The sequence below is a fragment of the Meles meles genome, chromosome 20 (assembly GCF_922984935.1).
Source record: "Meles meles chromosome 20, mMelMel3.1 paternal haplotype, whole genome shotgun sequence".
NCBI classification, from domain to species: Eukaryota; Metazoa; Chordata; class Mammalia; order Carnivora; family Mustelidae; genus Meles; species Meles meles.
The window spans coordinates 35,642,765-35,666,062 of NC_060085.1; the positions used below are offsets into that span (position 1 = coordinate 35,642,765).

The 23,298-nt window shown below is 38.1% G+C and overlaps 1 protein-coding gene across 1 annotated transcript in view; it reads right to left on the minus strand.

The window, feature by feature from the left end:
• SUCLG2 (succinate-CoA ligase GDP-forming subunit beta) overlaps positions 1-23,298 on the minus strand; it is a 278,381-nt gene that overhangs the window by 103,444 nt on the left and 151,639 nt on the right. Inside the window, exons 7-9 of the mRNA XM_045990720.1 lie at positions 16,259-16,355; positions 4,159-4,320; positions 1,818-1,960 (exon numbers count right to left, since the gene is read on the minus strand). Of these exons, the coding sequence (XP_045846676.1) occupies positions 1,818-1,960; positions 4,159-4,320; positions 16,259-16,355 (402 nt within the window). The remainder of the gene's footprint in view (positions 1-1,817; positions 1,961-4,158; positions 4,321-16,258; positions 16,356-23,298) is intronic.

The window sequence follows — 23,298 nt, forward strand, 5'->3', positions numbered from 1 at the left end:
TGGTTCATGCACTTTAAAGAGCTGTGTGTTACTTATATCCATGGTATTTAGAGATTTCAATTTATAGGACACTCTTTGGGAGGAAAATGATTCTTTGCTTTAGTAAATAAGAAGGGGCGCCTAGGTGGCTTAGGCAGTTAAGCATCTGCCTTTGGACCAGGTCATGGCCCCAGGGTCCTGGGATCGAGCCCATATCAGGCTCCCTGTTCAGTGGGGAGTCTGTTTTTCCCTCTCTCTCTAGCCCCTTTCTCTCACTCCTGCTCTCTCTGGAGTAAATAAATAAAATCTTTTAAAAAAAGAAAATAAGAAGAAGGAGGTTAAATAAATTAATGACTGGGAAGCCATTGATAAAATTCCTACTTAACCAATGAGAACAAGGTACTTATATAAACAGAAAACCAACTGCAAACACTTTCTTCATGGCTGGGTGGCTTCAGATTTTGATGACTCTGCTCCTCATGGAAAGCACTGGAGAACTAAAGATTAGCAGCTGATAATACCCTACCACTTATTTTGTGAATCAGAAGGACAAGAGTGAGCAAAAATGTAAGGTGAGCAACCATCTGAATCATAATGAAAACAGACAAGCATACTACCAATATAAAACAAAATTTCATATATGTGAACCAAAAGACTCTTGTTGGTACACTTATTAATGAGAAGCTTCCATATTAAGTTCAGACCACATTTCTTTAAAAAGAAATCTGGTCTCATTTTCATTTATGATTTTCCCAGTGATGGTTCACATTTCCCAGGTCTTCAGCTATATTAAGAACCAAGAGAAGGTCTCAGATACTCTAACAGTATCAAGATAATGATTCTCAAAGTCTAAAGTCAAATGGCGGTGGCACAGACACTACCTCACAGAACTGTAAAGGGAAATAAATTATATATATATAATTCATTCAAAACATGTTAGTCTTCTCCTTGTCATAAATGTCCATCTAAGCCTTGTTGTCATAGACAAGTGAGTACCAGCAGTTGAAACAAAGAATATGGGTATTGAACTTGGAAAGCATTTCCTGAAGCCCTACTATGTGCCAGCATGGGTATGATAGCTATATTATAGGCTCATAAAGCAACATTCTATGCTAGCTAGCACATATTACACACGATGAAAATTAAAAAGCACACATGGGGCACCTGGGTGGCTCAGTGGGTTAAAGCCTCTGCCTTCGGCTCAGGTCATGATCCCAGGGTCCTGGGATCGAGCCCCACATTGGGCTCTCTGCTCCTCAGGGAGCCTGCTTTCTCTTCTCTCTCTGCCTGCCTCTCTGCCTACTTGTGATCTCTATCTGTCAAGTAAATAAATAAAATCTTTAAAAAAAAAAAAAGGAAAATTAAAAAGCACACAGAAGAATGTGGGGTCATGGCTTTCTAGTGACATACAGTTTTGTAATCCTTTAATTTTCTTCTGTCTCCAAATGTAAAACACTTGCAGCACATTATGGAAGTCAGAGACGGGTCCTCTAAGTCACGTAAGGGCAGGACTGATCGCTCCAGTAAACATTACTCAAATAATGTTTCATGCCAACCAATGTTTCACTGTCTGGTGCACTCCCCTTTCTTATTCCCTCCTGTCTCTCAGAACTTTGGAAGCACAGCATCTGAAATAAAATCTGGAGGCACTTATTAGAAGCCTTTCACCGGAAATGGGTAAACCACTGTGTACTCCCAGCAGATGTAAAGCAGGATTTGCATCGGCATCTGCGGCTGCAGCGTAAAGGTATCAGCTCATCACCACTGAGCGGGGAAAAATGTAGTTCTTGACAGGGAAAAATCAGATGACGCAATCTCCCTACAAAGACAGAGGTTACCTTAGGATCGGCAGTCAGCAGTTTGAAAGCTTGATACACTTGAGCTTCCTTTACACCACCACCAAGATCCAAGAAGTTGGCTGGCTTCCCACCATTCAGGAAGATAATGTCACAAGTAGCCATGGCTAGTCCAGCACCGTTAACTAGGAAATGTAAAGGGTACACAAGACAGGATGAATTTGGCAACACGAAAGGGCGCATGAACCATTTCCTTCCCCCATAACACCAGAGAGCCCTGTCTCTCCCAGGTCAATCTGTCCTGCCTGGAACCAGGTAAATTCGTGGACTTTTAGGACAAATCAGGAAATGTACACACGAAGCATAAACAAAACAAAACCAAAAAAACCTGGGAATATGAAGACAGGTTTGTTGAGAAGCTAAATCAATCTGGGAAACAGATAAAAGGGAGAAGTGTTTACATGATTAATTTGGGCTAGGAAAAGAGGGAGTTTTGGGTTCTGGAAAAAACAACAGAACTCAGGAGAACTAAGGAAGGCTGCAAGAAGTTGCTTGGGTCTGTGAATTACCTTCTTTTAATATCCTTCAAGAGACCCAAGTAAAAAATGGAATTTGTTTAAATTTTTGCTTGCTGAGAATATGATCCTTTGAATGTAGCATCCCTCTGAGGTTGAGCCACAGGGGTCCCCACTTCAATAGGGCTCCATACTTTTCTACACTCAGTGCAACCATGCGTGTTATAGGTTACGTGGATTAACTCAGAAAACAAATGAATAAATGATAGCATCAAAATAATATTCTTATCCCTCTGTTCCTTCTCCCAATTAATAAAAGAAATGTTCACTAGTAACCTGATCACTAAAACTGAAACGAAATGTGCTTACTCTTAGGGGCTTTTTTTTTTAAAGAAAATAAAGGAAAAAAAAAAAGAAGAAAATAAATAAAGAGTTTTAACACAGCAATTCTTATTTTCCAGAGCTGAGTTATATTGACCAATTGTACTTCTTTGGCTTCTTATACTTAATTACATGAAATTATTTTCCTCAGGTTAGAAAGGAAAAAAAAAAAAAAAAAGCAGACCTCCTGAACATACCAGAAACTATCAAGGTAAAATATACTTCACTTCTTCTGACCCTTGAATTCCCCAGACAAGTCTGTGAACTGTGACTAATTTAATTAAGTTCGGGTGACTACAATAAAAATGGTTTATATACGATCTTAAAACAATTTGAAATGTGTTAATCGTCGCTTTTGAGGCTGCTAACTTGGTCAAATCATGCATACTCCCACAGAGGCTACAAAGAATATGTATTTAATTTGTTCTAAACACACCATTATATCATTCTCCTTTCTAAATGCCTACAAATATTGAGAGCACATTAGCTTATCAAAATCAGAACAATGTGAGTGATCTGGTACATTACAGTTATTACTACGATACAAAGCAAGAGCTTTTGGTTATCACTTGTAATTAGATGTCATTTTCTATTGTATGGCTCAGCAGACTACTGGATGAGGTCTGTTCAATTCTGAATATAATAATCCTGTTGGTTTAATGAGCTACAAATCTTTTTTATTTTAATTCCATTAAGATTAAGACCTCAGTTTCCAGTGCAATGAATTGGTTCCACCAGAAACACAAATGTGTATAAATCTTAGCTCTCTAAGCTGTGGACAATAACAGAAATTGTATTGCCTCTATAGGCTCATTCTTATCTCAGCTGAATAAGCCATTTTCACAAATTTAGATGAGTATGATAGAATCAATTGTTTTATTAATAAATTGGAGAATGGATTAAACATTTCATCATTTGGTTATTATAAAAGCTGAAACTACAGTATAATGATTCAAGTATATGTTCTCTTCTACTTCCTCTGAGAAATTTTATCTTAAAACCAAATTTCAGAAGAGCTCCTAGCATATTAACACTGATTGGAGCAGCAAGGATTTTGATTTTTATTAAGCAAAATTTAACTGAGATGTTTTAAAATAGTATTTCTCAGCTGGGGTGATTTTGCTTACCAGAAGATATTTGCCAGTGTTTTGTGACATCTCTGGTTGTAACAGTAGGGGGGTGGGGGTGTCCCAGGGACACTGCCAAATATCTTACAATGTATAGGACAGCCTCCCATTGTAAAGAATTTTCCCACCCCAGTTGTCAATAGTGTCAGACTTGAGAAACCCTGCTTTAAGCCAGTGACCATTGGGCAAAATGAACATTGGGAAGAAACTCAGAAACTGTTTCCCAAGACTTTTGGGCTACAGAAACTCCTATTTCTAATGGCTACTGGGAAATACCATTTCAGAAAGGTTCAGAAATCTGACTACTTAAAATTCTGCAAAAATCCACAAATCATGCTTTTGATAGAACTACATTCTTACCAAAGCAGGCAATGTTCCCGTCCAGTCCTATATATTTTAGATCATATTTGGCAGCTTCGTTTTCAATGGGTTCATTCTCTGATTTGTCATCCATGGCAAATATGTCCTTTTGTCGGAATTCTGCATTGTCATCAAAGTTTATCTTTGCATCAAAACAGACAACTAAATAAGGGGAAAAAAAGGCACAAACATGAATATCTCTTAAGAGTATACAAATTAGTTCCCTAGGCTGGCAGGCAGAGAAGAAAGAAAAATAAGATTCTGTCCTTTTTCTCTCAGGATAGGGACAGGAGAAGCTGTTACAGCTTTCTTGATTTTAAGCTTTAGGGCTACAAGGACAAATATGGTGGCATAGTCCCTGTCCTCATTATGTTCTAAAAAAAGAGCACAGTTGGTCTCTGTTTAATAAAATAATAATATAAGTTGTGGTCACCCATGAAAAGTTATAGACTGTCAAAAAATAAAAGTTACAGACTGCCACATCTATACAGCTTTGATTTGTCATTTTTATTACATTTCCTATTTTTAGTATATAACCACTAATCATCACTTTTACCTTTTATGCAAAGAGAAACTAGATAATAATGCTTAAACCCACTGTCCTCCTTTGTCTTTCTCCTGATGCTACAAAGAGAAATTTCTATTTATTCAGTATCCTCACAAATATTTCTGAAAGATTTAATGCAAAGAACACCGGGTTAGAATCAAGTTTTTTATTTGATCCTTAACTAACTCTGTAACTTGATTAAAAAATAATAATAATAATAACCTACTTCCTCTTTGGGTCTCAGTTTTCTTATTTGGAAAATGGAAAGAATAATTCCTAAACTGACTGGTACACTTTTACCTTGGGGTCAGCTCAAACTAGGACCATCAATCTGATGTGTACACAATATGACTCTTTTGATCCAAGTTATAAAACACTAAGAGACTGAGACAGATGAGACATGGTAGAAGAAGGTGGCCAGGCATTATCAGCACTACTGTCTCTAGTCTCTGGTGCAGGTAGAAATCTCCCACTCTCTCAATGGCCAAGAGCACTGGACATAGTTGAAAATAACCGAGTGATATGGACGCCCGAGGGAAGAGCGTTTTCTTTGGTTTACAAGATATCTCCTTTATGAACTCTCAGGGAGAGACTGCAGTGAGGAGGGGTGATATGCAGGTTTCTGGGATCTGACCCCGTTTATCTGACCTCCCTTTGGGGATTAGTTGTCCATGATGACATTCTGTTCTAACCATCTTTTACTCTACTTCAGATATTGATAGACAGGGATCTTTGAATTAGACTTTAGAGCGATGACCCATTCTCCTCCAGCATGGCTGAAAGGCACCTTCTTCTTCGAAGAGAAGCAACCTGGAATAATTCATTCAAAAGTAATGACCATGGTCTGTTAATCCTATTTGCTTACAATGACGAGAAAATACTGTCACATTACAACATCCTAGAGTTACACACCCTTTCTAGAGATTTTATGCAAGGGCCGCTCTACCACAAAAATGAAGCACTTTGGTACAAATCTATGCAGAACTGGCATTTTAACATCTAAGAATACTTAGCATAAATAAAAACCCAAACCAAAAATTATTTAAAGTAGCACTGACTGACAAGAGAGGATCTTACATAGAAGTTAATGTCTGCCAGAGTCCTTAGTCTTGCCACAAAATGTCCAACCGCTTTACCCACACACTGTGAACACACGGAGCAAATGAGTAATTACTGTCCAGAATACTGCAGTCTTAATGATGGAATCCTACAATTATCAAAGGAATTGGCCAACATTCTCTGCTTGCTACAATGGCATTTTGTCAGCAGTTAATGACTGGTATAATAATCAATAGGAAAGCAACTTCATTCTTGGCTTTCCACTAGGCTTATAAATAAATTTTAATTAATTTATTAGTAATTATAGCTCCTCCGTTACTCACTGGCAAGACTACTTGTAACCGACACCTTCAAAATGAATGGGCAAAGGCTATCAAATTGACTTCCCAACTGAAGAGTTTCAAATAAAAGAATTCATGGTCAAGATCAATAAACTAGTAAATCAAAATAGGTCCAGGCTGATCTTTGCCCCTTACACAGACTACAGTTCCAAGCAACTTGAGAGAACATAATTAATGTATATGCATGCGAAGATCAGAAGGCAGCCCCACCTACCCTCCCACAAAGCCAGATTTTCAAAAGATGCTTTTCCTGCAGTATGATATATATGCCGAGGACAGAAATGAGTGCACTATTTGGAGGAAACCTGAGAATTAAATCAGAGCTTAAAGATGGTGATATAGGATAAAAGGGGTGCCTACAGGTGGAAATCAAGGTGCACCTACGGGTATTAAACTTGTGGGATAAATGACCTCTCTGCAATGGTCTCTTGCCCGTTGTTCCCTCTTTGTAAAGAAAACTAAATGGCATAATGAGGCCAGTGTATGTTATATCCTAGTGCTTTGGGAAGTAACAGACACTACGTACGTAGGAAGCGAGGGGACTCAGGAATTAAGAAGGGTGACCCAAAACTGAATTGTTACCCTCAAAGCCTTAATCTTTTCTGCGGGTGGAACCCAGGGAAAGAAAAACACCTTAAGGAGGTACAGGGACTCTTTCAGACACATATTAGTTACACCTGCTCAATATTTTAAAAGGAGTCCCAAACATACAAAGTGCTTTTCTGCCTCGGTATCTCAGTGTATAACGCTGTATCACCCGGATGTTTTCCCTTGAACTTCACCACGTAGTGAACTCTGGCATCAAACACACCTGTGTACGAATGACAACTCAGACACTTTAGAGTCAGGTAGCTGTCATCACATCTCTTAAGCCCAGCGGCCTGGTCTATAAAATGGAAACCAGAGTATTTTCTACTGCGTGGTGTTGGTGTGCAAAGTGGGGACTGTGTACAAAGCCCTCGGCAGCACAGACACTGGCCATGATACCACCCCAGACACTGGCCATCATACTACCGCAGACACTGGCCATTATACTCAGCTTCCCAATGCTGCAGCCCAAATGACCTGTCCTTGGTCCCATTACCTTATAATCCTAGGCTTCTGTTTACAGTGAATCTAAACCAATGCCTCCTGGAGTTTAGAGATGTACAGATTACCTGTGATTTTCAGTGAAATGCCATATTCAGAATATGTAAGAATTTCCCATGGGAAGGATTTTTAGGGTTAGCATTTCAGGCAGTGTTACTGATCGAGAACGAGATTTTAGCCTAAAGGTTGAGGGTGGAAGAGATGCCTTTGATGACCCTCAAATCACACCACACCATTCCATAAGGCCCGGGTGGCTAAAGATTGGTACAAAGCAGCCCCAAATGAAAATCTCAGTCCGGGTGTGGCAAACTATAGTCCTTGGGACAGCATGCTCTCTATTTTCCTAAATAGGGTTGGACTGGAATACAACCACGTCCATTCATTTACATATTTCTATGGCTGCTGTCCCAAGGCAACAGCAGAGATGACTTATAATTGAGACTCTATGGTCCTTTACAGAAAAAAGACAGCCAATTCCCACTAAGTCACACTTCTCATGTTGTAATAGCCACAGGTATCATACTTATTGCAGTTTAAGAGAAACTTAGGAAAGTGCATCTAATGGCATGAAAATAAAAGAGCATAAGGGACGAAATAAACAAAAAGTTGCAGCTTGCACAAAGGAGTAGATTAATCCTTGAATATTAATTCACTCTCATATGCTTATCCCCCCCGTAAGACCTGTCCAAGTACACTTTTAGAATGAGTGTGTTAAAAATGGATTGATGGCTATGTCAACAGTGGGGCAATAAAATAAACTTGCTTGCTCAAACCTTAGCTTTTTCATTTATTAAAACAACAAACTACAGGAAAATGTATTTTTCAAGGTACCGAACTTGGTTCAGACATAAGATATTCAATGTCACATTAATGAAACCTCAATTCTATAGAAAATTCATCTTAAACAACGGCCATTCTGTGTACAAAGTGGGTGAAAAAACATACCTATTAATATTTATAAAACAATTTTCACCATCAAAAGCACATTGTTACATGCTTGATAGATTATACAAATGAATTTTCCTTCTGAACAAATATCAAAGACAGTTGCGGTACTTATATTCATAGGGAGTTTTGTTTTTTTGTTTAGTGGTGTGGGATTCTGTGAGCTGCTAATTCACCAACCTAGATGAAGAACCTGACTGGCAGTTAGCAGCCTCTGACCCTAGAGTTTTAACAGAATGTGCTACAGAATCAAACAAAAGAAAAATACATTTCACACATAAAAGAAACATAAAAACAGCAGGAAATAAGATTGTCATAATTAGTTTGAAAAATAATCTGTCTTCAAGCAATGCACTGCATTTGATTTGTGATAAATAACCATAATATGCTATTGAAATGCACCTTGCCGTGATGGCCTTAAAATGCTGATACTTTCAAATTAGTCCCACTTTCCATTAAATATTGATGTTCCAAGAGTGGTATACTTTTTAGAACTTTTTTTGAGTTGCTGCAAAAGAGAAAATAGATATGAGGCGGGAGGGGGATTCGGGTGAAGGTAGAGAACTGAAAATGTTCTTGAAAATAGAGTCTTGTGTATAAAGAGAGAAACAGAGAGAAACACCCACCAACAACATGGGCACTTGCTAACACGAAGCAACAGGGTGGCTATTTAGGGAAATTAATCTGAAGCAAGAAAGGGATCTGATGTGCGAGTTAACTTTGGATCGCTCAGCCTTAGTTCTCACGGAGTCTTGGCCAGGTAGTCAGTTTTAAATTGGGTTTCATTACAATAGCTTTGTGAATGGGTTTGGGCTGAGCAGGAATTCTTAATCTTGGGACTACTGGTGGGTTAGGTGAGATCATTATCTACTGGGGGTAGGGGTGTGCTGTGTACTGTAGGATGTTTAGCAACATCCCTGGTCTCCACCCACAAGAGGCAAGTAGCATCCTGCACACCCAGTTGTGATAAACAAAAATGGATATTAACAAGACTCAGTGTTGTGATCACGTGCAATCACTGTGTTGTATACCTGAAACTAGTATCATGCTATATGTCAGTTATACCTCAATACAAAAAAAAAAAAAAAAAGATGTCTGCAGACATTGCCAAACATCCCCTGAGGGGATGATATGTCTATCCTCCTCATTGAGAAACATTATTTTAGAGACACCAAGTCTGGCTGAAAGTGGGAAGAAATGAATAGAGCATAAAATCTCACAGCGACTTGTAAAACAGATGAATGAACGGATAGGTAGGTAGATAATGATAAAGAAAACCCTGCTTTAATTAAATGTTTTTTAAAAAAAATTATTTAAGTAATCTCTGCACCCCATGTGGGACTCAAACTCATGAACCTGACTGAGATCAAGAGTCACATACATGCACTTCTGATTGAGCTAGCCAGGCACCCCAAGAAAACTTTGCTTCTAACTTGGTCACATGGTTTTGTTTTTAAGATTTTGTTTATTTATTTGACAGAGAGAGAGAGAGGTTGAGCACAAGCAAGAGGAGTGGGAGAGGGAGAAGCCAGCTCCCTGCTGAGCAAGGAGAACTTGGCCACATGTTTAATGAATCAATTCTGGCAACACAACTGGACAAGCAAGGAAAAGAGTAAATTTCTCTTTGACTATTTAATTAACAGCTTATTTTCATTTCAATAAAATGTAGACCATTCTGGTAGACATGTGACTCTATCCCTTTTTCCATTGAGAAACTGTCTTCTCTTATACATGTGATTCCAGCTCAGTGGCTGGCCTAATAAATACAGATATGGGATCCAAGTAGGGCCAATCAGAATCATTTGAAAAGATTGCTGCGTGGTTGCAGGAGGAGAATGATGAAAACTGGGAGCCATCTTAGCTGTCCCTCCAGAGAGCCTGGCTGACCAAAAAAACCAATTCGGAGGCAACCGGGCTAGAAGATCAGGGCTTCATGCCCTAAACCAGCCCACTCCCTGTTACATGAGGAAAGTAAGTACCCTTACCTGACCTGGAAGCTTCTTAATAAAAACTAGACTGATGTTAGGCTTCTGTCACTAACAACCATTATAATTCTAACAGTTACTAAACTACATACAGTCAATAGTGCCAATTTATATTCTTTGAATCAAATTATTAATCGCATTGTTAAAAATAATTCTGGGACTGCATTTGTTTCGCCTTATTAAAAATTTCCCATAGGTGACCAAGCAGCATAGATGTTATCAAGATCATTCTTCATCCAACTGAGTATTATCTGTTGTGCAACTATATGATCAGTCATGTGGATTTTTAAAAAAATATTCCTCATTAACCAGTGGAAGACAGAAGAAACTCTCTTAAAAAGAAGATTTGCAATAGAGAAGTTTAAAGTAAAAATTTATTTTCTTTTAAAGATTTTATTTATTTGTTTGACAGACAGAGTTCACAAGTAGGCAGAGAGGCAGAGAGAGAGGAAGGGAAGCAGGCTCCCACTGAGCAGAGAGCCCATTGCGGGGCTCGATCCCAGGACCCTGGGATCATGACCTGAGCCAAAGGCAGAGGCTTATTAACCCACTGAGCCATCCAGGAGCCCCCATAAAGTAAAAATGTTTAGTGTGATGCCAAGCTCCTTAAACTTCTAAATTAAGTCATTATTAAATCAAATTTTAATGTGAAATGTTATATGCTCTGCTATTGCTGGTCTAAATGAAAAAAAATTAAATATTCACATTATAAATATTAAGATTATTAATACTGTTAGGATATAAATGACTTTTTTTTACAGCTTCTAAATAAAGGATTGCTTTAGGGGATTGTGACAATGATGAAGATCAATTTATACATTTGGTCATTAATCACCGTTTCCTAATTGGGTTTAATTTGACTACTGCTCATTAGAGTTATAAACCAACACACTCATTTAATTGTGATTATAATTCAATAGCTGAACTTTTATGGTACAATGAACAAATTAATAGCTAAAGATAATTTTGCTCTTAAAAATATCACATAAGACTTATGCTTTAATGAACCAAATACACAGAATGTATTTTATGATGATTCCTTCAAAAAAGCTCAAGAATTTTCCTTTCTCTTGATAATTAAAAAGAAAACTTCTGATTTCATGAGGTTTTACAAATACATTCTAGGAAAATTTCTTGCACCCTTATTGCCTGCACCAGACTGCAGTCTGTGACTGACACTTTACCACAGGTTTGGATGAAAGTAGTATTATAGTCTGACTTTTAACCAATTCTTTGGCTGAATTTCCGTTTTAAATACGAAATAATCAAAGACTATACTTTCAGGGATCATTTCTATAGTTTGTTACGAAATAATCAGGTCACGTGAATAGTAGTTTGAAAAGCTAACCATGACTTTGAAGAACTTATATTCAACTTCCCTCCCTTTTGTTTCTTGGATTTAATTAACAGCCACTCGATGCAGCATGAATTCTGACTAATTTCTACTTAGCTGGAAACTACGTATAGATCACTCTGATAAAAATAAATTATTAGTTTAAGAGAAAAAAGGTAAAATAGCAGTCTGGCATATAAAAATCAACACACACTGTACTGAGAGAGACACAGGTTCAAATCCCGGCTCCAGTAATGGGATGCCTATGGAAGAGTCAAATTAATTTTTAGTCCTCCATAAAATGGAGACAATAACTCCACACATTTTGGGATTGCTACAAGTAATAAGAAAGAATATATATAAAAGCTTATCACAGTATGTGTCATATGAGTTCAAAATAGTTTTCTTCCATTTCACTTCTCTATATAAAGTACTAATGATTTTATAGTCAAACAGAATTTTAAAAATATTTATGAATAAAGATAGTTTGCTTAATAACCTACCACAGATATTTATCTGGTGGTCACTTGTACAAACCATGAAATATATTATTTTCAATGGCTTCCTAAACATTACTATTTGTCGGTCCTAACCTGAAATTTAAAAAAATAACAAAAAAACAAAAAATAGACAAATAGATTGAAATCCATACCTTTTCTGGATTACTCCTTTTAAGAGCTATCATCTAGTTTAAATTTTTTAAAAATTAAAAAAATTTTTTTTAATTTATTCATTTGAGAGAGCGCATGCGGGAACAAGAGCACCAGCAGGGAGAGGGGGAAGCAGACTCCCCAATGAGTTAGGAGCCTGACATGGGGCTTGATCCCAGGCCCCTGAGATCATGACCTGAGCTGAAGGCAGATGCTTAATGGACTGAGCCACCTAGTTGCCCCTAATTTAACTGTTTTTAAATGAAAATGGAGAATTTATTAGACGAATACAACGGCTTCCACCAGAAATGCCACAAGACTCATGGAAGAAAATCTGGACTGTCTTTCATTAGTTCAAGTGCAATTGGTGACGATTATAATTTTAAACAAAGCCTTAATTTTTGTATGAAGTTTTACTGTTTTTTTTGTTTTGTTTTGTTTTTACTTTCAATCTCCATTATCTTATTTGGTTTTCAGAAGGATAAGAAATAATAATATAATCATAGCTAATGCTTTTATATCTCTTACCATCTGCCACGCCTTGTTGTAGGAACATAATTATTCTCACAACAATCTTCTAAGGTAGGTACTATTATTATTGTCCCCATTTTATACTTCCAGTATAGCTAACATACAGTGTTATACTAGTTTCAGGTGTACAATACAGTGAGTCGACAGTTCTATACATTACTCAGTGCTCATCACAGTGAGCAGACTCTCAATCCCCTTCACCTATTTCATGTATCACCACCCGCACACACACATACACGGACCTCCCCTCTGGCAACCACCAGTTTGTCCTCTGTATTTAAGTGTCTATTTTGTTTGTCTCCTTTTTGTTGTTTTCTATATTAAATTCCACATATGAATGATATCATACAGTATTTGTCTTAGTCTGACTTATTTCACGTAGCATGATACACTCTAGATCCATTCATGTTGCTGCAAATGGTAAGATTTCATTCATTTTTATGACTGAGTCATATTTCACAGTGTGTGTGTGTGTGTGTGTGTGTGTATGTGTGTACAGACCACTTCTTTATCCACTCATTTATAGATGGGCACTTGGGTTGCTTCCATATATATTAATTATCATGAATAATATAGCAATGAATGTAAGGGTGCATTTATATTTTTGAATATATTCATATATTTCATTTTCTTTGGGTAAATAAATATCCAGTAATGGAATTCCTGGGTCATATGATAATTCTATTTTTAATTTTTTGAATAACCTCCATACTGTTTTCCGTGGTGGCTGCACCAGCTTACTCTCCCACCAACAGTGCGCAGGATTTTTTTCCACATCCTTACAAACATTTGTTTCTCATGTTTTCTATTTTAGCCATTCTGACAAGTATGAAGTGATATCTCCTTGGGGTTTTGATTTGCTTCCCTGATGAAGAATATGTTTAACATCTGTTCGTGTGCCTGTTGGCCATCTGTATGTCTTCTTTGGGAAAATGTCTATTCATGTCTTTTGCCCATTTTTTATTGGTGTTGAGCTGTATAAGTCCCTTATATATTTTGGATATTAACCCCTCATCAGATATATCATTTACAAATATCTTCTCCCATTCATTGGTTGTCTTTTTGTTTTGTTGATGGTGTCCCTTGCTCTATAAAAGCTTTTTATTTTGATGTAGTCCCAATAGTTTATTTTGGCTTTTGTTCCCCTTGCTTCAAGAGACGTATCTAGAAAAATGTTGCTATAGCCAATGTCAGAGAAATTACTTCATGGGCTCTTTTTTAGGATTTTATGATTTCAGGTATCACACTTTGATTTTGAATCCACTTCAAGCTTATTTTGGTGTAAGGTGTAAGACTGTGGTCCAGTTTCATTCTTTTGCATAGAAGTTGTCTGGTTTTCCCAACATCATTTGTTGAAGAAACTGTCTTCCCATTGCATTTTCTTACCTCCTTTGTCATAAATTGACTGTATAATCATGGGTTTTTGTTCCATTGATCTGTGTATCTATTTTTGTGCAAGTACCATATTCTATTGTTTACTATAGCTTTGGGTTATATCTGGAAATCTGGGATTGTGATACTTCCAGTTTTGTTCTTTTTCAAGATTGCTTTGGCTATTTAAGGACTTTTGTTTCTCCATACAAATTTTAGGAATATTTGTTACAGTTCTGTGAAAAATGCTATTGGTATTTTAATAGGGATTGCCTTATATCTGTAGATTGCTTTGGATATACGGACATTTTAACAATATTTGTTGTCTCAATTCATGAACATGGAATGAATATCTTTTTCCATTTATTTGTATCATCTTTAACTTCTTTCAACAATGTTTTGTAGTTTTTTTGAGTATAGGACCTTTCACCTTGCTGGTTAAATTCATTCCTAGGTATTTTACTATTTTTGGTGCAATTATAAATGAAATTATTTTCTTAATTTCTCTTTCTGCCATTTCATTACAGTGTATAGGAATGCAATGGATTTCTCTATATTGATTTCATGTCCTGCTACTTTACTGAATTCCTTTATCAGTTCTAGCAGTTTTTTGGTGGAGTCGTATTTGGGTTTTCTATGTGTTGTATCATGTCATCTGCAAATAGTGAAAGTTTTACTTCTTCCCTTCCAATCTGATTTCCTTTATTTTTGCCTCATTGCTGTGGCTAGGACTTGCAGTACTCTGTTGAATAAAACTGGTGAGAGGACATCCTTGTCTTGTTCCTGATCTTAGAGGTAAAGCTCTCAATATTCAACCACTGAGTATACTATTAGTCATGGGTTTTTCAGAGATGACCTTATTATGTTGAGATATGTTCCCTCTAAATCTAGTTTGTTGAGGGTTTTTATCATAAATGGATGTTGTACTTTGTCAAATACTTTTTCTGCATCTATTGAAATGATCTTAAGGTTTTTATCCTCTTATTGATGTGATGTATCATACTACTTAATTTACAAATATTGAACTACTCTTGCGTCCAGGGATAAATCCCACCTGATCATGGTGAATGATTTTTTAAATATATTATTGAATTTGGTTTTCTGGTATTTTACTTAGGATTTTTGCATCTATGTTCATCAGCGATATTAGCCTGTAATTTGCGTTTTGTGGTGGTGTCTTCTTCTGTTTTTTGTGTCAAGGTAGTGCTGGGCCTCACAGAATAAATTTGGAAACCTTCCTTCCCTTTCTAACTTTTGGAATAGTTTGAGACAAATAGGTATTAACTATTATTTAAAGGTTTGATGGGATTCACCTGGGAGGCCCTCTGGTCCTAAACATTTTTCTGTTGGGTGTTCTTCCTGGATTACCTGAGAAGAGGACCTATATCTTATTAATGTCAGGGACTGGTCTGTTTTGTGCCTGACATTGAATGTATATACAAACACCAGTCACTTCAATCTACAAGACAGTTATCATTTTTACCACTCTTTTGGATTCAAAACAAAACAAAAACCAAACTCTAAGGCTTATTAGCCCAGGTCTGGGGCCAGGATACGGCAGGTCTAGAATTTGAACCCAGTCCCCTTGGTAAAGCACCATACTGTGCCTGCCTTGGCCTGCAACTTGGTTGTACTTGCACAGAGCAGATCACCAAATTTACCCAATGGTAAATTTGTATTCACTGACAGCCCACTGACAACATACAAGACACTGGGGGTGAAATGTGCTAAAAAAGATAAGGTCTGTGGAACTTCCATTCTGGTACCCCTGTCCTAACCACCTGATACCCCACCCTCTACAACCAAACACACATACGTTCACAAGCTTTTACTATCAAATTAATAGGAACTTATCGAATACCAACATTCAAGCATTTCCAGCTCCCTAAAAGGAGGTGCATTCATTACACTCTAATGCAGAGGCTTCTGTTCCTACCCAGGATTTTACCTTAGTATAAGCAAGAAAGGGCCTGGAAAAACAAGGGAGTGTCGGTGGATGGATGTTTCTAAATAAAATAAGAAGGCGCTTCCCCCGAGCCTGGCACAGCGATGCAAACCAACTCCAGGGCTGACATGTTCAACTGTAGGATGAGTGTGTCTGAGACCATGGCCGAAAGTAAATTAATGAAATGAATGCAAAGCTGCTGCTGCAGTCTTTTATCCAATTTAATTTATAGTTTGCATAATCATATTCATTTGTTGTTGTTCTTGCTGTTTTTTTTTTTTTTTTCTTTTCTTTTTTTGGTTACCTTGTCCTTCTGGGGTTTCACCAAAGGGATTCACTTCCACTTGAGTTGCATCAATTTTCAGAAAGAGATTGTACAGCTTCTTAATTTGATCTGCAGCCTAAATGGGATCAAGTACAACAAAATTACACCAAAGCAGTAAAAGAACATTTATTTTGCTGGATTAATGAAACCTTAAACATAACAAGTTATGTTTTTACGTTCAGGTAGGTTTTCTGAAGGGAAAAAGAGAAAAGCACAATTATTTTAATTTCTACTGCTATTCGTTAGAAGGAACCGCTCAACTTTCCTCCAGACACCAGGAAAGACCATTACCAGGAAAACAAAAATATTTTCAGTCTGGTCTAAAAACGTTAATCTTTTTGTAAATCATCATGTCCCTATTAGCTGGGCTACACTGCAGTATGAGCCACAATCATTAATACAAACAAGCGCCATTTAAGTAAAAGGTAAACACGATTGTGAGAGTTTATAATGACCATGTTTTCCTTATTATGCTAGAATAAAACAGTTATTACATTCATCAGTCCAAACCTATAATCTGGAAACGACAATTGTGGAGTGTCTAATGGAAAGTGTGGCAAGCCAGGAAGATGAAAGTCCTACACGGCAGAGTTAGGGAACAGCACAGTTCAAACTCAACAGTTTGTCCTGAAGGCATAAACCATAAAGAACAACAATATCCAGAGTCTCCCCGATGTTATGCCCTAACTTTATTTTTCCTGCTGCTTGAAATTCACTCACTCATCCATTCTTTTCAGCCAACTTTTATGAATGGCATCTGTCACAGCATGCTGGCATTGTGTGAAGTGGGGTGAGCGGAAGTCATCAAGAATAGGCCCTTGACAGGACCCCGGAAGCCTCACACCTAGACAGAATACAGCCTGTGCTGCAACTCAGCACTGCTATCCGTCCATGGCTCGGTGTTGGGCATGAGTTTCATTCTCGGCTCCACCTTCTGGTCTAGCATCATTTTCCCTTGGCAATATTTTCGCTCATTGTTCCAGCCCTGCATTTTGCCCAGATCCATTTTTGGCTTTTTCCCATCCCTACTCTGGGTATCAGGGGAGCTGACTCTTGAAGACTGAGTTTCCAAGGCTTCTGGGCTGCATGGCTTCCAGCTCAGTTCAGCCAACTGGAAGCAGTGGTAGGAGACGAGAGGTGGGAGAAAGGGAAAAGCAAGGGTCCTTCCACCCCTCTCTTTCAGCCTTGCAGGAGCATCCTTTCCTCTGGCTTTAGCAACCACCAGAGACCCACCAGGGGTTCTACCTTCTGTGTCCCATGGTGCAGTAACCATGTGCCACTTCGCTTTGCCAGCATGCAGGGAGCAACAATTTCTTGTTATGCTTTCGCTCTACCTTGCCTCTCGGTCCACCCTGAAATTTCTCAACCCTGAAATTTCACACCATGTAACCAATTCCCTAGAACAAAGTCCCACTGTGGTGAACACTGAGAGAGCTTCCTTTGTTCCAGTATTGACTGAAGAACTCCTGGAAATGAAATTCATGTTGTCTTCACTTATTTTATGTATATTTATAAACTTTCCTAAATCCTAATTTGAATCCAGGTCTCTACAGATAGACAAACATACAAAATGAGTAAGATTGAATATTTTTTTAATATTGATTTTTTCTGCCTAGATAATATATGTCCATGATATAAACTTCCCAAGATATGCAACAGTCTCCCTCTAAACCTTCCCCTCAGGCTCCCGGGCCACACAGCTCCCCTCGGCTCATCCTGCAGCAACCATCCTACTCACTGACTGGTGATTCAATGACAGGTATATGCATATGCATATTCTCCATTTGCCTTTTAAAAAAAAACAAACAAACTTGGTTCTATACCTTATTTCTTTACTTAAATGATTTTTTTAAAGATTTTATTTATTTATTTGACAGAGATCACAAGTAGGCAGAGAGGCAGGCAGAGAGAGAGGAAGGGAAACAGGCTCTGCGCTGAGCAGAGAGCCCGATGTGGGGCTCGATCCCAGGACCGGGAGATCATGACCTGAGCCGAAGGCAGAGGCTTTAACCCACTGAGCCACCCAGGCGCCCCTATTTCTTTACTTATATGATTTTATAAAGCCTTCATCGGCAACAGAAATAGAGAGATCTTATTCTTATAAGTGACCACATAACACCTTACATGAGTATATTATAATTCATTCAGCCTGTCTCTTAAACAATAGCCATTTGGTTTCCAATCCTTTGACATTACTTAAAATGCAGCCTTTTCTATCTCTGTATGTGCGTTATACATGTGACTGAAAATCTGTAGGAAAAATTACCCAGAGTGGAGCAAAAAAGGGGTGTGGAAATTTTAAATAATAAAAAATCATTTTATTATTCTTGGTAGAAGCATTCCCTAGTTTCCCAGCCCGCAACTCAGTATCAGAGAAATTATTTTTCTATGCTCAACCATCAGCTATCTCAATCTCTGCCAGTACGCCAGGTAAGAGTGGGTATCTCATATAGATCTTTGATTGGAACTGCTCTTACTATTAATGAATTTGAGCTTTATTCAATATTCTTTATTAAGAGTCATTTGTATTTCCTTTTCTCTGAATTTTGTCCATTTCTCTGTTGCGATTTTAGTCTTCTTTCTCACTGAGTTATAAGAAGTGTTTTTACACGTCAAAGTTAGCCCTCCATCTCATATAAATTGCAAGTATTTTTCTCCTTTAACATTTGCCTTTCATCCATGTGTCTGTTAATTCTGCCACATGGAATCTGGTAATAATAATGTCACTCTTTTCTTTCATGGCTTCTAGCTTTAGGTCAGACTTTAAGAAGGCTGGTCCCACCCTGAGAGTGGAAAAACAATTTTCCAATTTTTTCAAATGCTCTAAGATTTCTCTTATTACATGCTTACTTTTTTTTTTAATCCAAATGTATTTTATTTGAGCTAGTGTAAAGCTGATAAGTCACTCACTGCAAAATAGATTTGTATTTTTAGGGATTTTCTAGGCCATTGATACGAGCTTGCAACATAAGCCACATGAAAGAGGTACACTGTCTGTCCTGGGCATGGGGGCACCAACTGGACCTCTATAGTCTCTGCACGGAGTCAACAATAAATATTGGCTCAATCAATGATTAATAGTAAGGAGAAACCCTAAAATGGAAAAAAATTCTGGGTGCATGCATATACAAGATATTATCCCAGCTACTTTAAAATGTTCTTCTTTTTTAAAATACACACACGTACTATTAAATGCAGGATTGCAATCCTTTTTTTTAAGTGACACTTTGGCAGTCTCCAATCTATTCACAATGTCACCAGAAAAAATCCAGAACGTTTTCATCCTGCAAAGGTGAAATGCTATACCCATCAAATAACAACTCTCCATGCTCCCCTCCCCTGATCTAACAGCCACCATTCTACTTTCTATCACTAGGTATCTGATGAGTCTAGGGACCTCATAGAAATGGAATCATACATATACTTATCTTTTTGTAACTGGCTAATTTCACTTAGCACAATGCCCTCAAGCCTCATCCACACCTTGTCAGAACCTCCCTTTTTATTTTTTATTTTTTTTAGAACCTCCCTTTTTTTCAGGGCTGAACAACCGTCTACTGCATGTACATAACACACTTGGTTTATCTACTCATTTGTCAGTGGATACCTGGGTCACTTCAAAACTGAAGCTTATATCAACCAAGCTTACCATGAGACCTGAATTTTCTAAACATGAATGTCATTTTAATTGTGCACTAACGCAGCATTTGGCTTATATTCACCATTGTAACTACTTATTACCATACAAAGACAGACTCTAAACACTTTTTTGAGCAGGACTGAAGCATGATTAGATTTGTGTTGTAAGATCTCTAAGGGAAATGTGTTATAAAATCTGTGTTGTACCATCTAAAAGGGAGAACCAGCCCATCTTGGAGACTGAATGTGCCTTATTCCAGAGGCCATCCAGTAAATGGCTATAAAGGCCTGAGCAGGTGTAATAATAGAAAATGGCAGGCCCTGGGGCAAGCTGAGGTTAGCTCCCCAGCTTTCTAAACATGTTCAAATTTTAAAAATAAATTAAACACAAGTCAAAGAAAACATTCTGCTGTTTACGTTATAGTCAGCCAGCTTCCTACTGCCACCTACTTCCTCAGTTCAAAACCACACTATACAGAAAATTTGTTTTCTTTTCTTTTGCCACCAATTAATGTTATTTTAAGGTTGTTTGTTAAGCAATTAAAAAAATTAAGATGCCTAAAATCAACTATCCTTTGAACCATATGCACAAAACCCTGACAAATTTACAAGTACCTTCAAAAACATTTTAGCAGGTTAAAAATTTTAGAAATATTTTCGTTTTATTCCAGGAACTAATATCATCAACACTCACACACAGTTTTTAAAGCCAGCCGGGGGGACAAACCGTTCTCAGACGCACTAGTGAATTATTTATTAAGAGCACCCATCAAATCTTTTCATCAGCTTAAATACTAAATAAAGATGCATATTGGCAATTCATGGTGTCTGTGTTTTCAGAAATTAATAATATAGAGTACAACTAAGACACACTTGAGAAATCTGTGATTTTTTAGTCATTTTCAGCTTCCCTGTGGCTTTAGTCTTTTCAACCAATTCTTGCTGAAATGAATTTGTCAGGAACACATACTTGGTAGTTTTTGTGCAAGGTGGTATTTTTTATTGTTGTTATTAAGTCTAATGTGAAAATCTCGTGTTCACAGACAACAGGCATGAGTTACAGGAAAAATATTAATAACTTTACAAAATGATCATGTTATAAGTTGTTCATCCATAAGAGCTCTGCCTCCAGATGCCTAAACCATGTCCTCAATGAGAATTAAGTGACTTTCAAGGTTACACTGAATCTGAGGGGGCTCAAAGATACCATTTCTTGATCAAAGGATCAGTAATTGTTGCTCATTTAAATGTCTTCTCTTCTGGGGAGCTTCCTTTGCTTACTGGACACTGGCTTTCTGGAACATGTCGCTGACCCCTGTGGCTTGAGAATGCTTCCCAAAGCAGAGGTTCCCAATGTATCACTCCAGCACACATATATTCTCCTTTCTACTGTGCAAATATAATCAGCTGTCCCCAGGTGAACAAATTCCAACACACCTACAACAGATCATCCTTGCTGTCCTTCATACTCCCTCTCCCTGTAATTGCTGCCAGCAGCTGACCGCTGTTCTGTGAGCCTCTGGAGAACAATGGCTATTTCTCATCATCTCTGTTTCCCAGGGTCCAGCAGAGTCAGCAGCACCCAGGCAGCGCTTGCTCCAACTCTGCTGAGCAAATGAAGATTTAAAGCCTTTCATGTAGTGGGTGACAAACCAGGGGGGGATAAAATAAGAAATGAATTTAAAAATGTCTTTCCTCGATGCATTCAGTTAAAAATACAATGACATTATAGTTCCTAATGAGCCCTGAGAACTTGCATGTTCATCGTCCTTCCACAGGTAATTCATTTAAAACCTAGCGTGTTTGGGCTACTGAGGAAACATGATTCAAGCATTTAAGAGCTATGACTCTTAAAATTCTCTTACAATACAGCAGAGGGAAGAAAGTATCTTCGGGCATACCTAATACCGTTAGTGACTTCTCTAGAATTCTCTGTTGTGTTCACCTCCGGGGCTGTCAAGCCATGGTGTCGGCAGATTCACCCACTGCAGACTTTTTGTCCTGCCCTTAAAGCCCCCCATCAGCTCCCTAGGAGACTGTGCAAGGCGGACATCCAGGATGTGCTGTTGCACTTATTCATGCATATGACAAATGTTTCTAGGGCACCTAATGCATCTGCCAAGCACTTTGCTGCCAACGCAACAGCGAGCAAGGCTGACAAAATCCCTTCTGTGGTGTAGGTAAGGATCTGCAAAGATGAATGCAAATAAGCAGAGAAACAGAGATGTGCAGAGGCATATGGAGGAGGGGAGTGGGGCGATGAGGCACATTCTGGAGCTGACTGCAGGGCGACGTGGCTAGAACATGGTGACCATATGACAGAATGGTCTTGGGGACCACCACCCCTACACAAGACACCCCACAATAAATGTCCAGTGAGTGCCTGAGCTAGTTAGTGACCTCATTCTCAGGGGGTGAATACAACCCTGCAGCCCTTCCTCAACAATCTACCATAACATCCTTTTGGCAGGTCACTAACTTGGCATCTCCTTGACATTCTGGGAATGACAGTTAGTTCCTCTACCTGTCCACCGAGTGTTGGCTCTCTCCTACTAAGTTTTGGTTCCAGATGTTCCTGACCCTTCTACCATCTTGAACTTTTTGCTTTCCAAGGGAGTCTTTCCTCCCAGGTTCAAGTAAGTGCTATCCTAATTTAAACACACATATTTGTGAAAGTCTCTGCTTTACCCTTGTATGACTTGTCTTATTGCCACCCTTAAGTTTTGAGAGATATAATAATCAAAAGAAAAAGTAAAGACAGAAAGAAAAGAGTGTGAAATCTGTTCTTTTTATTTTTTTAAGATTTTATTTATTTATTTGACAGAGAGAGACATAGTAAGAGAGGAAACACAAGTGAGGGGAGGGGGAGAGGGAGAAGCAGGCTTTCTGCTGAACCAGGATCCCATGCAGGCTCCATCACAGGACCCTGGGATCATAACCTGAGTCGAAGGCAGATGCTTAATGACTGAGCCACCCAACGCCCATGAAATCTGTTCTTTTAGAGGAATGTTGCCCAAATAAATTAAAGAAAATGCTCTGTAACCATCTGGAACGTCAGGGAAACATATACACACTCACACATACACACTCTGACACACACACACTCTCTCTCACATATACATACACACAGGACCTAGGGTTACTAAGGTGGTTTCTCTTAGTCATGTAGGAGTTAAAAACAGCCAGTATACAGTGGAAAAAGACAGTCTCTTCAATAAATGGTGCTGGGAAAATTGGACAGCTATATGTAGAAGAATGAAACTCGACCATTCTCTTACACCATACACAAAGATAAACGCGAAATGGATAAAAGACCTCAACATGAGACAGGAATCCATCAGAATCCTAGAGGAGAACATAGGCAGTAACCTCTTCGATAT